General features: G+C 47.1%; 1 protein-coding gene across 3 annotated transcripts in view; it reads right to left on the reverse strand.

Annotated features, from left to right (window-relative positions):
• RASSF8 (Ras association domain family member 8) overlaps positions 1-21,805 on the reverse strand; it is an 808,051-nt gene that overhangs the window by 12,723 nt on the left and 773,523 nt on the right. For all 3 annotated transcript variants that reach the window (XM_069628475.1, XM_069628476.1, XM_069628477.1), the window contains 2 exons: positions 15,130-16,019; positions 7,500-7,647 (listed from right to left, as the gene is read on the reverse strand). In XM_069628475.1, the coding sequence (XP_069484576.1) occupies positions 7,500-7,647; positions 15,130-16,019 (1,038 nt within the window). The remainder of the gene's footprint in view (positions 1-7,499; positions 7,648-15,129; positions 16,020-21,805) is intronic.

Raw genomic sequence — 21,805 nt, forward strand, 5'->3', positions numbered from 1 at the left:
ACATCTTACTGTGCATGTGGAAGCTGGTGATTCATCTTACTGTGCATGTGGAAACTGGAGATGCATCTTACTCTGCACGTGGAAGCTGGTGATGCATCTTACTGTGCATGTGGAAACTCGAGATGCATCTTACTGTGCATGTGGAAGCTGGTGATACATCTTACTGTGCATTTGGAAGCTGGTTATTCCTCTTACTGTGCATGTGGAAGCGGGTGATACATCTTACTGTGCATGCGGAAGCTGGTGATACATCTTACTGTGCATGTGGAAACTGGAGATGCATCATACTGTGCATGTGGAAGCTGGTGATACATCTTACTGTGCATGTGGAAACTGGAGCTGCATCATACTGTGCATGTGGAAGCTGGTGATACATCTTACTGTGCATGTGAAAGCTGGTGATTCATTTTACTGTGCATGTGGAAGCTAGTGATACATCTTACTGTGCATGTGGAAGCTGGTGATTCATTTTACTGTGCATGTGGAAACTGGAGATGCATCTTACTCTGCACGTGGAAGCTGGTGATGCATCTTACTGTGCATGTGGAAACTCGAGATGCATCTTACTGTGCATGTGGAAGCTGGTGATACATCTTACTGTGCATTTGGAAGCTGGTTATTCCTCTTACTGTGCATGTGGAAGCGGGTGATACATCTTACTGTGCATGCGGAAGCTGGTGATACATCTTACTGTGCATGTGGAAACTGGTGATGACTGTGCCTGGGGATATGGGCACTATCACTATTCCTGATCATGATGAAAATGTCATTTGGCTCCGCAAGCAGCAAATCTAAACCCTGGGTCAATGATGAGGAGGGGCTATGCCAATATGACACTGCGTCTGAGGAGGCAGAAATGCACGCACAAGTCCTGCTAGAAACTGCAATATGTTGAGCTTACTTCTTTCGGCACTAACTCCTCCCTCACGTAATGAGGTATTGTTATTGGCCAATACATGTTCCTACATCATATTTAAAAATCCTACAACATTTTGTGCCCAGGTGGCGTTCACATTTAAGTTTGAGCAGGAACGGCATGGGTTAAAAGAATATCGGGGGCCTATTGGCACATTTTGCAGGATCTCTCACCCTTGCATCATTTTGCATTACACCCCAGAAATGGGCGGTGTTTTACGCATTACAAGGGCATATTTAAGTAGAACCAAGACACCACAGAGTAAGGGAAAGGGATCTTGGAATATAACTAGCAGCTATGGGATATTCACCACTAAAGGGACACTTTAGTGTCAAACAAGCGCTATGTCTCCTGGCACAGTATTTAAAACTGGCATTACTTGGGAAACGATTTACATGGCCATTTTGTTTAGAGAGGACACAATACACTGCGCTCACTATCTCCTTTGTGTCTGTTGTCTATTAGGTGTTTCTATCAGGCACAACATTTTCTCTTGGGACATACATGATATTTGCTGCTGCAGAGGAATAGAGTTGATGAGTAGTGTGCCCTACTGTGGAGTACTGGAGTACTGCAATATTTCCATGTGCCAGGTTTTCCTGTGGAAGGAAACCCCTAAGGTCCGGGAACAGATAGTGAAGGGGTGCAGCTTGGACAGAAAAATCTGGGCCCGTGCCCCAAGGGACTGAAGTTGTGGGACCAGCCAAAGTAACACCCAAGGTCAGGAACAGGGCGTTGGGGGGTGCTTTAGGGTGGTATACAGATGCCTAGAAAAGGGTAGTGTGCCCCAGGGGAATGAGATAATCGACCCAGCCCCAGTGAACTAGGAGAGGGGGAATGGTGCAGCGCGGGCTAGAAAGGAGAAATCAGGACAGGGCCCCAAAGGATGGGTGTGGGGCCGGGCCATTAAACCATCCAGTGCCTAGGTCACAGCAACATGTGTCGGTGAAGTGTGCAATGCAAGCAAGCAGGGAGGAAGGGAGAGACAGGAGTAACACTTGGTTTTCCGGGCTGCCTATGTGATCTGATGCTGCAGAAACAAACTTCTCTCTTCTTTGCACCTTCAGGAAGATTTACAGAGTGCAGACCATGGCCATCAGCACCTCTGATAAGTACAGGCCCAGTGGCCAGGACAGCTCCTCGTTCCTTGTGTGAGGCACGTCTGCCGCACCTACTCTCCACTCATGCTCGGACTGGCCTATAGGGCAATAGGCCCACGGCTGAACCAAAAACGCAACTTGATGCTGTGGGATAGATTTTTGGGTCAAAGTGGGGCACCTTTTGGCTAACGTGGGTCAGTTTGATGAGTTACTTCACTAGGCGCTAGTAGTTTGACCACTGATGCTGAATACATATTCTTTAAAAGGCACAATTTGCATCACATTTTATCAACAAAAACTCCTGCTTGGGTACTTTTCAAACAGTATTACAAAAGGAATGATTAGCCATTTGCGACTGTGGGACACTTTTTCATTGGTACCGAGATCATTTTATGGCCCATTCCGACCTTTTCTCCACTGGCACAGAAATGGAGGAAATGTAAAGGTGGAGTAGGAGCTGGGTCTGCATCTATCTGAGAGACTGGGAAGCGGTGGGGCAGGGCACAGGGGCCCATTTGCCGTGTGTCTGCCTGGCGAGTGTTGAATCTGCCTCTGCCTAGAGGTTATGGCACAGAATCAGAGATAGGCAGGACTTTAAGTGGGCGGGGTGTAGACCCTGCAGTCTTCTACTCCAGAGCTGGAGCGCTGCTGGTCTCCCTCTTTAACTCTCCCGAGCGTCCGCTCCAGAGTGCAAAACTCACGGTCACTGAGAGGTGCAAGGACCAAGGCTAGATTTGCAAGCTGTGAATGGAAACATGTAAACGCGTGCTGTCCAACTGAATATACAAGTCTTGTGATGTTCAGACATTTCACTGTGCAGGCGAGTGTTGTGATACATAAAATGACCACCTTGACTGATGCGCTGTGCATTATGTGCCCTGAAGGGGTCCATGCTTGATTCACTTTCATAGGAATAGTTGTCAAATATAACACATCTATTCTGATTCTTACATTTCCAAATGGCTCTTTGATTTTATGCAAAACAGCCAGAACCCCACATTGGTGCTATTCCCCCTCTCCTTTCTCGTGGTGATTTATTTACACGAGTGGTTTATACACAGGTTGAATGGTTTTTATAATGAGATAGTGATTTATTTATAGATCGATTTATTTACAAATCGAGCCAGAGATTTATTTACAATATGCAGACTGTATGCAAACAAGACGACCTAATACAATGCGAAGTGACCCTAAATACACGTTTGCAGGATTCCATGATGTATTTGTTGTAAGGGCTGCACCCGCTTTAGCCACAACTCCTTGTTGGAGCTCTCCTCCCCCGATTTTGCATAGCACTTACAGCACTGGTGACATGGCAACAGGCTGGGAAGGAGAGGTGACTTTAATAACCTAGATCACAGCGCACACGTGTTGGTGAGACAAAAGGGGCCAAGTGGAGGGGGACGGAGAAGTATCTTAAAGCTATTGCGCGTCATACAGCTTTAGATGCATTCTGGTAGACATAGTCCTGAGTTTATGATTGATAAAACAAACCACAATGCAAATAACCCCACAGGTCTGTCTGAAGCAGTCACACACTGCAAGGAACACCTTCAGATCACTGGAATCTTGTAAAGATTGACAAGGTGGCATTAGGCACAAGTGGGTATACTTGTCACCTTGTATCGGCCCACACAGCATGTGAACACATTAAATATTTTAGTGCCCCAATAGCTAGGTTTGTTCGGAGGCAGCTCCAGTGCCTTTACAAACATGCACAGCATTCACTGGCAGAGAGGCTGCTTCTGAAGTGATAACATCTTGAATTGAGTCAACTATATTTTTTTATCGCCTGGCAATTAAATGACTAGTGACCAGTGCCCGGTGCTAATGCTCGATCCTGCCCACCCCAATGTATTTCCATTCTTAGTGGCTCATAACGCACATGGAATAATGTGTATGCACAATGTGGAAAACTTCAGGAATAGAGGGGCCATCTCACTCTTGGCCGGCTTTATCAGTGATTGGACCACGAGAACAATTAGGGCCTCAAGACACATGCAAACTATATGTCTTGGAAAGTGACATCTGCTCGCTTTGACATCTGTGCAGAGCCTGCTGATGCAGGTTCGAATCCTGGCAGGGCCAAACTCAGCCTTTCAATTTTCCGAGGTCGATAAATGAGCACCACAAACCATGGGTAATAATAAGCAGCACTCAGATGCCCGAGGGGTCGTAGCGCTATATAAATGCCAAATTATTATTATTATTATTAGTGTGGTTGTCTTGTATGTAGCCCATGGGGTACACTAAGAAGTTGCCCTTTAAACACATCCAGTTTAATACTTTACAATTGTCTGGATTGCCCCCACCATACCTTCTTTATTTTAGCATTGGATAGCTCAGGGGCAACGCGCTCGCCTTGTAAGCAAGACGACGAAGAGCAACACAGGTTCAATCCCCTGATGCGCGCTTAGAAACCGTTGGGTAGTAAGTGCGTTATAAATAACCAATCATTATTATTATTGTTTCTCAAACTATCCAGTTGATCTGGGTCCCAAGAATAACAATCAGGGCCCTGGATCTACCAAGACGTTTGTGGACCTGGCTCTCATGCCGGTGGAGTCAAGCTGGTCTGCGGTCATGGATGTGACCGCCCAAATGAGCGACCACTCATCGGGTCGGGCAACATTCTAGCAGGCAGGGGCGCCGAGTATGGGGGGCTGCGGGGCCCCCCCCCGGCAGAATGAAGTCAGGGCTGAGCCTCCCCCACCCCTGGGCCAGAGAGAAGAGACGCAGTATGGATGGCCCTTTGTTCCATCCAGACTGTCTCTCTCTCTGGCGGCCCGGGTAAAAGCCGGGGAAAAACGTTGTTTAGAAATTGTTGGACAGATTCAAAGCAAGAGGCTCTTGCTTTGCATCTGTCCCTTAATTTCTACAAATCGTTTTGTGTTGGGTATACTTCTACATCTGTGCACCGGGGTGCACAGATGTAGAGGTACACCCAACCCAAAACGATTTTTAGAAATGGGGGCACAGATGCAAAACAAGTCTGTACCTCCATTTCTAAAAGTCCTTCTGGGTTGGGTGTACCTCTACATCTGTTCACCCCTCTTGCCAAGAGGGGTGCACAGATGTAGAGGTACACCCAACCCAAAACGATTTTTAGAAATGGAGGCACAGATGCAAAATAAGTCTGTCCCTCAATTTCTAAAAATCGTTTTGGGTGGGTGTATTTGTACATCTGTGCACCCCTCTTAGCAAGAGGGGTGAACAGATGTAGAGGTACACCCAATGCAGAAGGATATTTAGAAATGGAGGCACAGATGCAAAACAAGTCTGTGCCTCAATTTCTAAAAATCGTTTTGGGTTTGGTGTATTTGTACATCTGTGCACCCCTCTTGGCAAGAGGGGTGAACAGATGTAGAGGTACACCCAACCCAGAAGGATTTTTAGAAATGGAGGTACAGATGCAAAGCGAGGGAGGGGGCAGGGAGCAGGGGCAGGGAGAGGGCAAATGAGACTGTTTGCATGTCTCTGAGTGTGCACGTGGTGAGGGTGAATGCTATGGGCGGGGAGCGGAGGCGTATGAGCCAGCACTTTCTAGTAGAGCGGCCATATTTGAAATGGGGCAATGCTGGTACTCCTCAGTTAGCTGGCTATACTCTTGATGGGATAGTACTGCTGTAACAGGGCTTCTATAATTGTTGAATCTTCTCAGCGATAATACTATGCTTTTGTTGAGGAAATGCTAGTTCATCTTAGTGGGGCTGCTATACTTTTGATGGGACAACATCAGCACCTCTCATTTGAGCTGCCACACTCTTATTGACAAGGCCCCGGCACTTCTCAACAGATGTATTTCTTTTTATTTTAATTGGTTATTTATAATGCGTGTACTACCCAGAGGTTTCTAAGCGCGGACTGTGGGAGCGAACCTTGGTTGCGTGGACCGAGGGAGCGAACCTGTGTTGTGCGGACCGAGGGAGTGAACCTGTGTTGCGCGAACCAAGGGATCGAACCTGTGTTGCTCTGTGTCGGCTTGCTTCCAAGGCGAGCACGTTGCCCCTGAGCTATCCTTCCGATACTCTAAAGATCTGAAGTACATTTAATGATACAGAACCAGAACTATTGAGCAAGTCTGTCATCATCAGAATATCTCAACACTATCGTGATTATGCAAGAGCTCATATATTTAAAGGGATGGAATTACTCAGAATGTAGCAGCACTGTGAAAATACTACACTTCTCACCGTTGGGAAAGTACTGCCACTTCTCACAGAGGCTTCTACACCTTTTATGGGACAGCACTGATCCAGCCTACTGCTCACATGCTCAGAATTGTCAGGACTGCAACACTATACCATCCTGCTCTGTATGTTGAGTGCTTCTTCACCACCAATGTGGATTCATGGCTCTCTCCCAGTGTCTAAATAGTAGATATGTCTACATTCAATTGGCAACAGGCATGTCCGGAGCTGCCTGCTGTCCATAAGCTGCCGCTCAGGATGTTGGGAGCCATGATGGGGCAAGGGATTGAAGGCTCGAGCCTGTCGGATAGCAGAATCAGCAGGGTCTTAAAACCTGCTCACTCCTTCTGGAGGGGCCATGGGGCAAAATGAGCCTGATCCCACATACAGGGGGTTGTTACCCCTATATCTCTCCTGAATGAAAGAATGAGCTCTCTCAGACACAAGTTATCACCCCTGCACACACATTGAATGAATATGGTATGGATCTATAGATCGAGAAAACTGGAGTGACAATTCGGAGTGTTTTAACAGAAATATAATTGTCTTCCCAGATGGGAGACTGACTCCATTAATATACATGGGTCACTGAGATGACCAAGAGTGAAACTGTACATTCAGTTGTGAGATTACCAGCAACGGTTGATACTATGCTCCAAGGAGTGAGGTGCCCACTCAATATATCACACTGTTTATAGGTGTGAGACCCATCCTGAATGCTGGCCCAAAGAGCCTTGGTCAGAGTTTCACACTGAAGAAGTGAGGATGTGATCCGGGTTCTGCAGCCCACACACACGCAGGGGATTCCCATGCTCCCACTTGCGAGATTTGCACCAAATTAGTGAGATTGTGCTCCAAGGTAGGAGGTACCCACACAGTCTTTGCGCTGATGTTTGACACACTCACAGGATGGGACGGCATTTCGTTCTCCGATCCTAGTTGTGTTGCTCTGCCTTTTGAGGGCTACTACAACCTGGATGATTATAGAGGGGTGGAGTAGGGGCAGTGATGACCTACTGGAATGCAACTCGAAGGCTTAAATCTTCTTCTTACTTGACTTTAGTATATGCAGTACATGCTAGCCAATGTTTCCACTGTTCTGCGCTGCGCGCGCCTCCGCCCGCCCCCCCGCGCGCCGTTGCACCAGGTTGGCGACTACATGCAAATTTGTGGTCCTATAACTGCCAGTGATGTCACTTCCTGTATTTGGGCCCCCGCCCGGGAAATTCACAAGTCGGCTCCCCTGCTAGCCATGCGACCATCACTGTGGTAGGATTTCCAAATCTCCCTCACCTTTCTCAGGTTCAGTGGTGAGTGAAGCTTCAACTTCCGTCGGTTCTGCCGGCAGCACTGTGACCTTTGTCCCCGTCTGTTGGATAAACTGCTGAAGATTCACTTGTCGCAACTCCTTGGTCAGCTGTTCCAGTTCTTGCTCTTTCTCCTACAGTTAAAGAAACATGTTTTTTGCATTATCTGAATTGCATTAGTAGGAAACATATCCATGTCCTCTCTAAACACGGCTATTTTAGGCATTGTGTGGAAGTGTGCATGCTGACCCCTGGCAAAGATTTGCAACACTGCTGCTAAGCGGTCCTGTAAACGCTTCTTGGCATGCACATTTGGACTAAGGTGAATAGGGTGTTCCTCCAATTCACAACCATACAGACATGCAGGCACCGGTTAGTGACCTGATACACCCTGATAAAGGATGAAATCCAATCCATTTCATTCAGAAATCACACCAATAAATGCACAGTAGAAGGGCGGTCATTGTTTATGGCGGCACCGAGCTTTGTTCATCACGTTATATGTTTTTAGGCATTTCGTGCAGTGCATTCCTGCTCCAGAGAGTAACAGAGTAGCAGCAAGAGCAGGAACTGGGCATTTAGACAAGTACGGCCTGGCGGTGGGGTTTCAACTAGCACACAGAAACTGGGATACGACGAGGAGGCAAAGGTGCAATCATCTACTTGACGAAGTCGAGTTGTCTTTTACAGACAGGCTTTACATTGCACACATTCCACACAACAACCTCCAATGATGGTCTGCAGAAACAGTCCAAAAGAATTCTGAAAAAGTAGGACACCCAAAACCCCTAAATAATGGCCATCTAAAGCATGGGTGACATGCTCAGGGTCTGAACAGGAATTTGAGGAACACAACCTCTTTGCTTACGGTAGGTGGACATAACTTAGAAGGGATGTATGCCTTCCCAGAACAATTTCCTCCCAGGGCAAAACTGGATACAACTGCTGTGGGTATCCCTACAAAATATCCCCACCAAAAATATTGCCGTACATATGGCCGTTTGTCTCGCCATAGGCGATATTTCTGGGGGGGATAATTTGTGGGAGCGGGGTTTGTTGTGGTGTCCCCCGCACATTTTAAAATAATGCAGGGGCTGCGGTGGTGTCCCCCGCAGGGTCCATGGGGCAATATCGCTGCAAAAATATGGCGATATTTTTGTATCGTGATATTTTTGCAGAGATATTAACACATGGAACCCTGCTCTGAGGGTCTGCAGCATCATCACACAGCAAGCTGATGTGATGAACCAAAAATAAATGTATATTACACGCCCCGCTGTAGCGGGCGTGTACTTATGGTTAAGTTGCTCAACTTGGAGAAAGAGAACGTTTTGGGCGACTTATAACTTTGGACGAATCCTCACAAAACTTTGCAAAAAAGGTATATGGCCACCTCAGAATGATTTTGCGAATTTTGGTCTGTTTTCGTTTAGGGGGGGGGGGGGCAAAGCTATAGTGGGATCCCAAAGTTTTTGAAATCCTCCTAGACACAATGGAAAAAACATTTTCTCGCACCTACAGTCCAACCAGCTGGATGGATTTTCACCAAACCTGCGCTATGAGCGGCGGTGTGGTCCCGAAAGTGTGCTTTTGTAAATTGGGTATAAATCTGTCTAGAAGTTTTTTTTTAAACATTGCTGAAAAGTAGGTCAAAAATAACGATTGAGCTAGTACTCAAAGTTTTCAGGGCAACACTTCTTCTGTGGCAAGACATGGTATGGAACTGTGGGGATTTGGCAAAATTGATTCCATGAAGGTGATTGAGAACACTTTTTTCAACAGTACTTTGGGATTACCTGGGTCTGCCCCCAATTCTTCAGTCCATCAAGAACTGTGCTGCTGGAACCCAGGAATTGCTTAGTTATCTTGTGTGCAGTGATCCCCTTCTGAGGACCCCATGGCTGAGGTATGTGAAAACTGTGCTGCTGGAAGCGGGTGTGGGTCACTGTTTTTCCAAGGGAGCCGTGTTTTCCTAGAAGGATGTAAACAGTGTACTCAAGTCTCTTCAGACTAAGAGAGTATCTTTGGAGATCACTAGGCCTGCCATAGAAACATCTGATTATCTCATCTCCTGGCCTGCAGCACCCATTTCAATGTCTCCTTATCTCTAGGGTACGTTTTAACTGTATTCATTTAAGAGCTGTGGTGGCAGCAAGGCTCAAGGGGATGGACCAACTGTGTTTGCTTTGTGAGGCACCTAACAAGGACCTGTCTCACTTTTTTATGTTCTGCCCAGCTTTAACAGTTACTAGAAAACATACTCTGAAATCTTTATTGTTGGGTTTGAGCTTTCACTGTTACGAGCCCGCATTGTACTATTTGCTGCGGGCGGATTCTGCACAAGTGGGTTGGGCTGTGTTGACTTTTTTTTAAACAAGCTCTCTTTTGGAGAGAATTTCTGCTAAGAGCAGTTAGATTTTTGAGTATTGTAGTTTTATTTATTTTATTTTTGTATAAGTCTTTTTACAATTGTTGGGCCTAATGAAAGCTATTTTAATTCTTTGTAATATTGACTTAATTTTTTTCATGTTTTATGGTATGCTTTGTTTTACCCAAATAAACAATGGAAATTAAAATCAAATATTTATTTATTTATTTTATTGGACAATTTGTATGGCGCCTGTGCACAAGTGTTTCCAGGCGCCACAAGTCAAATTGTGGGGAGTGAGGGGCATAGGAAAGGAAAACTGCAAAACAACAATAACTGTTATATTGTCTACTGTGAAAGTGCAAGACAAAGGTGGTAAGTGCAGGGGAGAGGGAGAAGTGCAGGAGGGGTATGATATGATATGATATTTTATTTATATCGTGCTCGTACACAGGTGTTTCAGAGCGTGACCAGGCAAAGGGATGGGAACAGGGGAGAAAACAAAAACAACGATCTTACTAGGCCCAGTGACAGTGAGAACGTGCAAGTGCATGCGGAAGGGAAAAGGGGGAAAGTGGATGGGAGGGGGGAGAAATCGGAAAGTGCAGACCCTAAAAGAGTACAAGATAAATAATAAGTACATAAATAACAAGGTGATCCAAAACAGTGGTAGTGCAGCCTGTGAGTGGCCAAGTGCAGGGTTAGTCAGATACGGGGTATCTGATAAGTGCAGAGTGGGGTGGGGGGCTGTATGGGTACAGATACAGGCCCCAGTGTAAGGGGTGGCCAGGAGGAAGTGCAGGAGGGTGGCAGGGTGAGCAGGTACCTGGGCCCAAAGGGAAGAGGTTGGCCAGGTGCAGCATTGCCGGGAGAGATCAGCAGCGGAGAAGAGGGGCAAAGGCAGAGGTGACGAGGAAGGTCTTGAGGAACTTCCGGAACCGTTGATGGTTCTCCTCAAGTTTCAAGGTGGCAGGTAGGCAGTTCCAGAAGGAGGACCCCATCGAAGACAGAGATCTACCACCAGCTTGTTTCTTTGAAAAACAACTGACCCTGAGGGAGTTGGAGGTAGAGGAGCAAAAGGCTCTTGAGGGGAGGTATTTGCGGAGGGATAGTTGAAGGTAATTTGGACCCAGGCCCCGGAAAGCCTTGTGAACAATGCAAAGGGTTTTAAATGTAATCATTGCAACCACAGGGAGCCAATGAAGTGATTTCAGAGCTAGAGAGATATGATCCCAGGGCTTGAGGCCAAGGACAAGTCTCGCAGTCCTGTTCTGGATTAGTTGTAAAGGGCGGAGAGTGGAGGCAGGTAGATTCAGAAAGAGGCTGTTACAGTAGTCCCACCCAAAGAGAATCAGAGCTTGGGAGACAAGCAGCTTCTGAGGGAAGGAGAGGAAAGGAAGTGTGCCTTTAAGGAGGTGCAGTAAGAAGTTTGACTTTTTGGAGACATCAGAGCTGTGTGCGGAGAAGGAAAGTGTGGAGTCAAGGATGGCCCCGAGGTTCTTAGCTTTGCAGGTAGGGGCAGGAGGAGGGCTGAGGGAGGCCGGCCAGAGAGTGAGTGGAAAGGATGGAGGGGGTGTACCAATGAGGAGGATCTCAGTCTTGTTGGCATTTAAACAAAGATCATTTGCGGCATACCAATTTTGAATGGCGATTAGGCCATCATAGTTGAGGGAAGGAGAGGAGGTGGCTGAGGGAAGCCTGAAAATGAGTTGGGTGTCATCATCTTAGCACTGGAAATTTGAGCAGAAAATGGAAATGCAGCAGGCGAGAGTTGCCAGGTATTGGTTGACAAGCCAGGGTGAGAGATTAGACCCCTGGGGAACACCCTGGGTAGAGAGGGATATAGAGCACAGGAAGGACCCAAGTTGTACCTGGGAGGGTCGATCAGAGAGAAAAGAGGTCAGAAAGGCCAGAGTCTGATCAGTGATGCCCAGGTTGTCACAGAGACGATTGAGCAGGGTGGTATGGTTGACAATGTCAAAAGCAGAGGAGAGATTAAGTAGGATGAGGACAGAGGGAATGTTAGAGTCAAGGTTGGAGAGCAGGTATTCACGGATGTTCAGGAGAGCAGTTTCCGTACTTCTAGTGGCTCTGAAGCCAGACTGGTGGTCATGGAGAGAGCCAACCAAGTCAGAAGGTTAAGCTGAGAGATGGCCAGCTTTTCCAGGAGTTTATCCAAAAAGGGAGTAATGGAAATTGGGCGATAGTTAGCCGGCCAAGAGGGATCAGCTGTGGGTTTCTTGAGGAGAGGATGCACAAGGGAGTGCTTCAGAGAGGAGGGGCAATATCCAGAGGCAAAGGAGAGGTTGCAGAAATCGGTAAGGGCCGGAGCAAGGGTATCAATGTGGTCCTTGATAGTTTTGGAGGAGCTTGAAGAGGCTTTCATAGATCGGACTTGTCTAGCGCCCTCATCAGGGGAGAAAAGAGGAACGGCAGAGAAACAGGGAGGGGGGGTAGCTGAGGGTGGGTCAAGAAGGGGTCAAGAAGCAGAGAAGGAACGGGGAAAGGAGCAGAGTGTGGACAAGATGTCCTGGGTTTTATAGATAAAGTGTGACACAAGGTCATTGCAAAGAGCCTGAGAGGCGAGAGGAGAGGTGGATACTGCATCAGGGTTGGCCAGCTCCTTGCAGATTTTAAAGAGTTCAGCCGAGTTGTTAGATGCCGCAGAGACACCGGCTTGAATATGGACTTGCTTCTTGGTGCATACAGAGAGGAGTAGGCAGCAGGCCAGTTTTTCAGAGGATGAGCAAGAGGCCCTCCATTTCCTCTCGGTCGCCCTACACTTACGTTTAAGTGTAGCTAGGTCGGAGTCATACTAAGAATTGCACTTCATTTTGGGCTTCAAACGAATCCTCATGACAGGGACAAGAGCATCAAGAGTATCAGAAATAGAGTAGAGGAGAGAAAGGGCTTTGTCAGGGTGTGAGTCAGCCAGGAGTGGAGGAGGGGGTGATAAGGGGGCAGAGAAAGCCTCGACTGAAACACGCTTCATGGGCCGGATGTCCGAGACGGTGGGTGGCAGTCTTGGGGGAGGCTTTGCTTGAGGGGAGGAGATGGGAAGATGAGAGGAGAGGAGGCAATGATCGCTCCAGGAAAGAGGAGTGGTGAGGGGAGTTGATAGGGTGGGGGGGGGCAGAGGAGATCAAGACATCAAGTGTGTGGCCAGCAGAATGAGTCAGGCCGGAGAGGAGGATAGAAAGGGAGAGTGAATCGCAGAGGTCCCAAAAGAGTGCAGATGAGGAACAGGGAGAATCAAGATGGATGTTGAGGTCACCAAGGAGGAGGAGTTGAGAGGTAGCGGCCAGGAGGGCAGAGGAGAGGTCAGCAAACTCAGACAGAAAATAGGTGAATTGACCAGGGGGCCGTTAGAGGGTAGCAACAGTAAGGGAGTGGCTAGGACAGAGACAAAGCCTACAGGCAAGGCATTCAAAAGAGGAGTAAGTCTGAGTAGGGATGATAGAGGCAGGAATCCACTCAGGGAAGATCAGGGCTACACCCCCTCCAGGCTGGGTGGATCTGGGGGCGGAGAGGATCTTATAGCTGCCCGGGAGGAGGGTGTCAAAGCTTGTGACAGAGCTGGCCGTGAACCATGTCTCGGTAAGACCGAGGTCAAGTTCTTCAAGGAGGTGACAGATGTCAGAGGAGTGTTTGACAGCGGAGCGAGGATTGAGGGTGGCAAGATGAAGAAGGCTGCCAGCCTTAAAGACCTTCCGGGGAGGGGTACATATCAGAGGTACGCCCTGCGGAGGTGTGGAGGGATTGTGAGATGGGGCAGAGGAGGAAGGAGAAAGGGGCAAGGTAGCCAAGGGAGTGGAGTAGGGGACAGCAGGAGATGAGAGGAAGTTTATCAAGAAGGGGCGGTGTGAGCAAATGATGGGGGAACCAAGACAGCAAGTGCCGGGGGGAAGAGAGGGAAGGACGGATAAGTGTGATGAACAGGGGGGACCAGGTTGGGCTAGTTCGGGGAAGGGTGACTGAGGGCAAGTGCTGGCAAAGGATGCTGGGATGACTGGTAGGGGGGTGGTCTGGCCCATGTATGACTCAGAAGGGAACATGCACCAGTCGCAGCGGCAGAGGGACATTTGCATGGGAGGGGCAGAGGAAAGGAAGAGGAGAAAAGGAAGGTCTTGAGAGGTTTCCAGAATTTAAGAAGATCCGGCGCAGGTCTGAGGGGAGCAGGAAGGCTGTTCCAGAGGGAGGCACCAGCCGAGGAGAGAGCTCTACCTCCCACTCTCTGCTTGGAGAAACGTTTGACCAGCAGAGAGTTTGACCCAGAAGACCAAAGAACTCTCGCAAGGAGGTATTTGGAGATGGAGATCTGGATGTAGAGAGGTTCCAAGCCCCAGACAGCCTTGTGGATGATGCAAAGGGTCTTGAATGTATCCTTGCGTTCACCGGGAGCCAGTGGAGAGACTTTAGGGCTTGAGAGATGCAGTAACGGGGCTTGAGGTTGTGATAAGGTGATATGTTGCAACTTGGTCCCCATATGTTCTAGAAGCCAATAAACATCTTCTAACTGACTAGATGCTAGATGTCCAAGATGTGTCTCCAATAGCAAAATCAAAATAGGCAGTAAAATAAGATACAACTGCTTGGACAATCTACTCAAGTGGCAGGCACTTCAAAGAACGGCCACTGCGCAAATCACTCTCAAAATTTCTGAAAGACATTTCAGGTTTTACTGTTTTTTTAAATTGAAGGTGTTCTGCTACAGAACCACTTCCATTTTGCAGGATTTATAAATTAGGAAGTTGATTCCACAATTTGTTTGATCTGTTTTGTTTTAATTGCTTTTTTGTTTTTTGTGAATTCGCTATTTGGTCATTTGAGCATTGTGAAGCTAAGTGTGTAGTGGCGTTATTTCTGCAATCTGCAGTGAAAGTGAGCAGCAGTCCGCCTGTGCATGGGTGCATTGCACTTTTGTAGATGCATAACTATGACGTGAATGCCCACACATGTTTAGTTAATCTGGTTCCACTGTCATGCCAGTTAGAAAGAAAAACAATACTTTTTATTTTGGCAAAAGTTGAAGAAATAAGAAACAATCTATGCTATGTCGCCAAAAACAAAACTCCCTGAAATGGGTTAAGCATTGTGCATGAAACTCTCTGAAAACATGCAGCTGAAACCTGCAGCATGCTGCCACACCTAACGGCAGGTACAGGCAAGTAGGCGAAAGGAGTTTGAAATAGAACTGTTTATGTTATTATGGATAGGAATAATGAGTACACAATGTTAGTGTCCTTACCATCAGCCGTTTGGTTGCCTGCCCCAGCGACCTTTCTATTGCTTTCGAGCCGTTTTCCAGCCTCAGGCTGTGCTGGCTCTGAGTGTCGAGATCTCCCCGGATCTTCTTGATCTTGCCCTTTACTTCTTCCTCGTTCACCTGGGCCTCCTGCACCTCCCGCTGGAGCTTCTCGGCCTCAATACCACTCTCCATGCTCTCCACCTGAGCCAGGTAGTCCTTCAGCCTGCCTTCGCACTCCAGGATCCGCTGCCTCAGCTCCTGGAGCTGCTCTTTCAACTGCTTCTCGTTTTCCTGCTCAATCTGAAGCTCGTTTTCCCAAAATTCCTCCTCCTCAATTTCCACCTCATTGCGTTTGATTTTTTGCTCCACTCTGACAATTTCCTCTTCGAGGCTGGAGGTGTATTTTTGTTCCCAGTATCGGATTTCAGCCTGGTTTGAGTCCAGCTGTTTCTCGAGGTACTGCAGTTTCTCAGTCTGGAGGTGAATCAATTTTTGTAATTCTTCAGCTGTGGTTTTGCAGTTGTTGATTAACCTTTGCTTGAACTCCGTCTCCTTTCCCTTGCCAAAAATGTCCATCAAGCCCTTAGCGCCACCGGTGAATGTCAAGGATTTCCTTTTCGGTTCTCTCCGTTTTATCGATTTGTCGATCTGAGGCCGAAGTTTGGCTAAAGGCGGCAAGCTTTGCCGGTATAAAGTTCTTTCGGGGATTCGAGCCACGCTGTCGGAGGTTGGCCTCTCACTGAGAGAGGGCCCAGTCCGCCGTAGGATGAGTTGCACGTCACTTGCATACTGTCCCCACTTGTTTAAAGAGATGATTGGGTTTTCATGAGGAGCCAAGTGCCTCTCTGTGTCTCTCCATTTTTCTATTAATGTGTACCGTCCAGTTCGCCCTAAAAGAGAAAACAAGAGAAAAATCAAAACAATACGGAATACTTCAATGTGTCCACGAGATGGCGCCATTGGCCGTTCAACTCAAAAGAAACGTCCTGCTTCTAGGTGAAGCGACTTAGATGAAAATGTGTATTCAGAAATGAAATGCACTACTATAGGTACCTTTTCGACAAGCAAAAATTTTGAATTTCATAATTCTGCCCTTTGCGTTTTATCAGATACCAAGAAACACATATCAGCAATCAAAAGATGTTGAAGTCGGGCGCGTTTTTTTTCGTTCACAATGACCCACACATAGTAAGTAGCATTACACAATTAAAATGTCAATTTATTTTTGAAGTTGAAACCACGCTCCTAATTCAGTAGCAAAAGGATACGCAAGTGATAGGGCCCTTGGCACTAGCGCTTCCAGCTCCTTGACAAGGCAACCCCACTCCCCTCCCCCTTCACAAGCTCTGACTAGGAGGTGATGGGAACGCCGCTAGGTTTCTGATCCTGTGTGATGGCCTCGCCCACCCCTCCGTTTCCACGACTGGCCAGCAAAGCTCAGGACTTCGTGGACCCCACCAGAAGGTCGTCAGAGCCCACTGAGGAGGTCCCATGGCAGGCCCTCTGCGCGACAAAATAACGCGGGGTCCTCCTTTCAAGATATATTGGCATTACTACAAGTCACAACACAAAAAAGTTGCATCGATCTTTCGATATTGGAGGGAATCGTGGAACGTTACAGTACACTAAAGTGTCAAGAGGCCCAACGCTTTCTGAAGTGCACTGCAATAATTGTCACTGCGATTATTTTTCCATGGAACAACACTATATAGTCCAACACGCATTAGGAGGTTGACTTAATATTTTGCATTCTGAAAATGATGACTTTTGGGTCCTCCGTGTTTTGGCAGATAGGCCCAGTGAGACAGAATGATGTGCCAAGGACCGTGCACTTTATCTGGAAAGTGTCTGCGATTTCGGCACATGTTGACATTATCTTTTCAGTTCTGGTTGGTACAACTATGCCCTACTGTTTAGCCTTAAAAAGCTAAAACCGAACAGTACACATCACGCAATGAACCACATAGACACATATACAAATACTTACTATGTAAGCCAATAGTATGCGAGGCTTGTCCATCTTCTTTTAGATCGCCCACTCTGCTTTCAAGACTCAGAGAAACATGACAAAGCTAGCAGTCTATAGGGCTACCTGCATGCAAGGATTGCTGGGTATAGCGGTACCTGCATGCACAGATCTACCTGGATGTAAACATTGCTGGGTATAGAGGTACCTGCATGCAAGCATTGCTGGGTATAGAGGTAACAGCATGCAAGCCTTGCTGGGTATAGAGGTACCTGCATGCATAATTGTACCTGCATGTAAATATTGCTGGGTATAGAGGTACCTGAATGCAAGCATTGCTGGGTATAGAGGTACCTGCATGCAAGCATAGAGGTACCTGCATGCAAGTATTGCATTGCTGGGTATAGAGGTAACTGCATGAAAGCATGGCTGGGTATAGAGGTCTCCACATGCAAGCATTGCTGTGTATGGAGATACCTGCATGCAAGCATTGCTGGGTATGGAGGTACCCGTATGCAAGCATTGCTGGGTCTAGAGGTACCTGCATGCAAGCATCGCTGCGTTTGGAGGCACCTGCCTGCAAGCATTGCTGGGTATGGAGGTACCTGCATGCAAGCATTTCTGGGTATAGAGGTACCTGCATGCAAGCATTGCTGGGTATGGAGGTGCCTGTATGCAAGCATTGCTGGGTATAGAGGTACCTGCACGTAGCATTGCTGGGTATAGAGGTACCTGCATGCAAGCATTGCTGGGTATAGACGTGCGGCGTGTTATCATGCAGGATGTCAAGCAAATATGAAGATTTACAAAACAACCAAATCTGTGTGTATCAATAAGCACGTAGCATTGAAATAAATGTGTCGGTTTTTAAAAGCAGGGTTTTATTTGCTGACTCCATTTAACGGCCCGAAGCCAATGCACACATCTGAGTGGCTAACTGCAGAAGTGTGTGAGATGCAAAGGGCACTACTGTTCTCCTCATCACCCAGGATTCACTAGTTGGGGGCACGTTGTCATGAATAAGGGGTCAGTCGGAGGCGGTCAGGGAGGCCTCACTGGGGGATGGGTAGGGCTGAAAGGAAGAAGGCCATGTGGGATTAAGCAGCCCCTCCGTTCTCCACTCTAGAACTTGCTAGCATGCGGGGGACATTGCTGCAAGCAGGACCCTGGCAATCTCACAAGCTGCCAGCAGGGGGCAATGTGCATCAATAATGCACGTTCTAAGACGTCGCTTCTTCAGTGTCGCGTGCATCATATACAAAATTAACAAAAGCATTTCAAACATAATAAAGAGACGCATGGTTGTCATGACTTCACGTTCACCCTGGTTTTGTCACAGTCCTTAGTAAGTGAAGGCTCCCTGCCTTCCCAGACAGAAACCCACGAAGGTGCCAAACATTTCCAGAATGTTCAACTATTCCCTAAGGGGCGTGTAAAGCTCCGCCCCTCTTTGTCTTCTGCCGCCTGGCGGTGGCCAGACCCAGTCGCACGCTTAAGAAGGGGGTCAGGTGAGGTTGTGACACTGAAAATGCAAACCCCAGATTCCCCACCTCCACCCATCACCTTCCCTTCCCTTTTACTCATGGCTTCAGGGTTTGGCTATCCCATAATCACTATACAGAATGCGCCGCTGTGAGCCAGGGAACATATTTAAGTTCACAGCATGTACACGCGATTGCATGAGCATGTTTGCCCCTTGGCGTAGCACTGTTGCAGACATACCTTCACATACAGGTAAACTATTACTTTACTACTCATTTCAAGCATGTTCTGCACTTAGTGCCATAAGCTGCCAACTGCTACTGTGTTTTTAGTTTGGGATACTCAGTGTCACCCATAAGCCGAAACTATTGCATTAGAGTACACACAGGGAGAAATTCCATATGAGGAGGGTCACACCGAGGCTAGGTGTTTGGTTATATTCCCACCCATTGACTGCCTGTGGCCATGCCAATCCCCATGGTCGTTCCCACCCAGTTCCTGCCCCTCCCCACCGAAAACACCTCATGGGAACTCTTTGAGCTTGCTTTCATGAAGCCTTACCATCAAACTTTGCACTCAAAGTGTTCGTCATTGTTTTTTCAAAGCAGTCATCTGAGAGTTAATGACTCAGCTACTGCTGTAATAAAATTGTCTTAACCAGGTCTGCCACCAGTCACTCGATTTATAAGCACTATGCATATCTTTCATTGAAGTCCTGTTAAAAACAAGCATTGGCAACGCCAACAGTTTGGCTTGTGCATACGTATTTGGCATTTGCCAGGCACAGCTATTAAATGTCCAAGTTCTCACACCATTTTGCAGTATCAATGGCCAGTTGCAACCACTACGACAGTGCCTGGCAAGTGCCTTTCCCTTTCCCCCTACACAAAAGCCCAAACTGTTGGCATTGCCTATGCTTGTTCTCTGTTTGTAACGCATTCAGGTCATGAATGCTGCCTCCTGGTTTTGAAGCACTGACAGACAGACGGGTGCATTACCATACTTAACAATTTACAGCTGAGCTTGCCTTTTCAGGAGTTTGGTCCTGCAGCAACACTTCCCCCAGCCAAAAAATAAATTGAACCATCAATGAACTGATGAGAATTGTTTCTCTTCACGGCCAGCAAGCAGGTTTCGTTTTAGGTTAATCATATCCCTCTTATTCTCAATCACTGTACAGCAATAAAAGGATACATATGTCAGGCTTAATAAATGTGTTTCTGTAGCGCACAGACTATAGCTTGCAAACCAATGCATGGGGCTGTGGGGTAAGCATAATGGCCTGCACAGGCACTGGGAGGTGCTTGCTGCTTAATTCCTTAGGCTTCACAGGAGCTTCCACTTACAGTTCCTGCTACCTATTAGAGATATCTTGATAAACCTCCTCATTCAAGTGAGATGCCAGGCTACTTATCTGGGAGCAAGGTGTGACTTGTGTTGCAAGAAAATAGACGGACAGCCTAGCAAAACAAAGTCGGTGTGTTTTTTTTTAGAATAAACCTCTCACTAGTTCTTTTTTTGGCAAAGTCAATAACCAATGAATATTCCCACAAATGTTCTCGAAGACTTCCAGTTTTCTTTTTTGGTGCAGCGAGCCCCACTGACCCAGCAGCAATGACAAAGGGAAATCGAACAGCTCATTGGACCACCATTGGTAAGGTGGAGTGTTCCAGTCCCCAATACCAAAGAAAAAGAGTACCACAAGCTTGATGTTCAAGCAAAACAAGGCCATATTTAACTGTCTTCCCTTGGGAGGGACAGTTGAAGGTATTTTGGACCCAGGCCCCAGAAAGCCTTGTGGACAATGCAAAGGTTCTTGAATGTTATCCATGCAGCTACTGGGAGCCAGTGAGTGAATGAAGGGCTGCAGAGATACGATCCCAGGGCTTGAGGCCCAGGACAAGTCTTGCACTCCTGTTCTGGTTGAGTTGCAAAGGGCGAAGACTAGAAGTAGGTAGATTTAGAAAGAGGCTGTTGCAATAATCCAACCTAGAGAGAACCAAGGCTAGAGAGACAGTGAACTTCTAGGGGAAGGAGAGGAAAGCAGAATACCTCTGAGGAGGTGCAGTAGGAAGTTTGACTTTTAGAGACATCAGAGATGTGGGCAGAATAGGAAAGTGCAGTCTCGAAGATGACCCAGAGGTTCTTAGCCTCAGAGGTGGGGGTAGGCAGAGGGCCAAGGGAAGCCGGCCAGAGAGTGACAGGAAAGGAGGGTGAAGGTGTGCCTATGAGGAGGATCTCTGTTTTGCTGGCATTCAGGCAGAGATGGTTGGCGGCACACCAATCCTGAATAGCAAACAGGCAGTCAGAGATGAGAGGAGAAGAGGTGGCCGAGGGAAGCCTGAAAATGAGTTGAGAGTCATTAGCATAGCACCTTACCTATGTGATCAGTTACCTGCTTAGCATGGTCATAGGAGAGAGGATGCGTTGCTGCCCCTTGTTTCAGGGTTCAAGCAAATAATGTTATGCTATGTTTTTTAGCTCTGTAATTTTGGCAAACAAGTGAAGGCTATTTATTGCAAGTGGACCAAGGTTTGGCCAAAACAGCTTTGGGGTGCATTTAAAGGCCCCAAACAGAAGTCTCTTTCACACGAATGGCAGTATTTTAAACACTAAAAGAAAAACAGCCTGGCCTTTGTTTTTGTTTTTCAAGCATAATTAAAGAGTCATACGGAAAGGGGCTTAGCTGTCATTAACAATGGATAAGCACCACTTTAATTTACAAAAGAAGGAGGAATCAAAGAGCCTTGTCACGTGGAAAACAGGATCTTTAAACACTGAAAACAAAAAACAGCCTGTACAGGTGTGTGCAAATAAGAGCAGTTTGAAAAAGTGAGAAAACAAATTATCACTGCTCTCAGAAAAATGTCAGGAAAACAAAACATGATGTGCGGGTTGACAAAAAGCAATGTATATTATGTTTCACCTATACAACTCCAGTGACATTTGGAAAAGCCACTTTATCTTCACAGAAAATGTCAGCTTCAGGCAGACCCTTTTGCTGGCTGTGGGCAAAACTTCACAAGGAGATCTGCCACTCCAAGCCTGGGTGTCACATCTCCCATCAAATGACCGAACACAATAAAATGTCCTGCTAAAGGTCTTGAAATTCAGTGTTCTCCAGACCTGCTTGCTCTGAAAGCATTGACTTCAAGAAAAGTTACCTTTGGCTGGAGCATGACACATATGTTTGTTTTGTTTGTTGTGTTTGTTTTATTCATTTCTAAT

Source organism: Ambystoma mexicanum, chromosome 12 (genome assembly GCF_040938575.1).
Source record: "Ambystoma mexicanum isolate Mex_15411 chromosome 12, UKY_AmexF1_1, whole genome shotgun sequence".
Lineage (NCBI taxonomy): Eukaryota > Metazoa > Chordata > Amphibia > Caudata > Ambystomatidae > Ambystoma > Ambystoma mexicanum.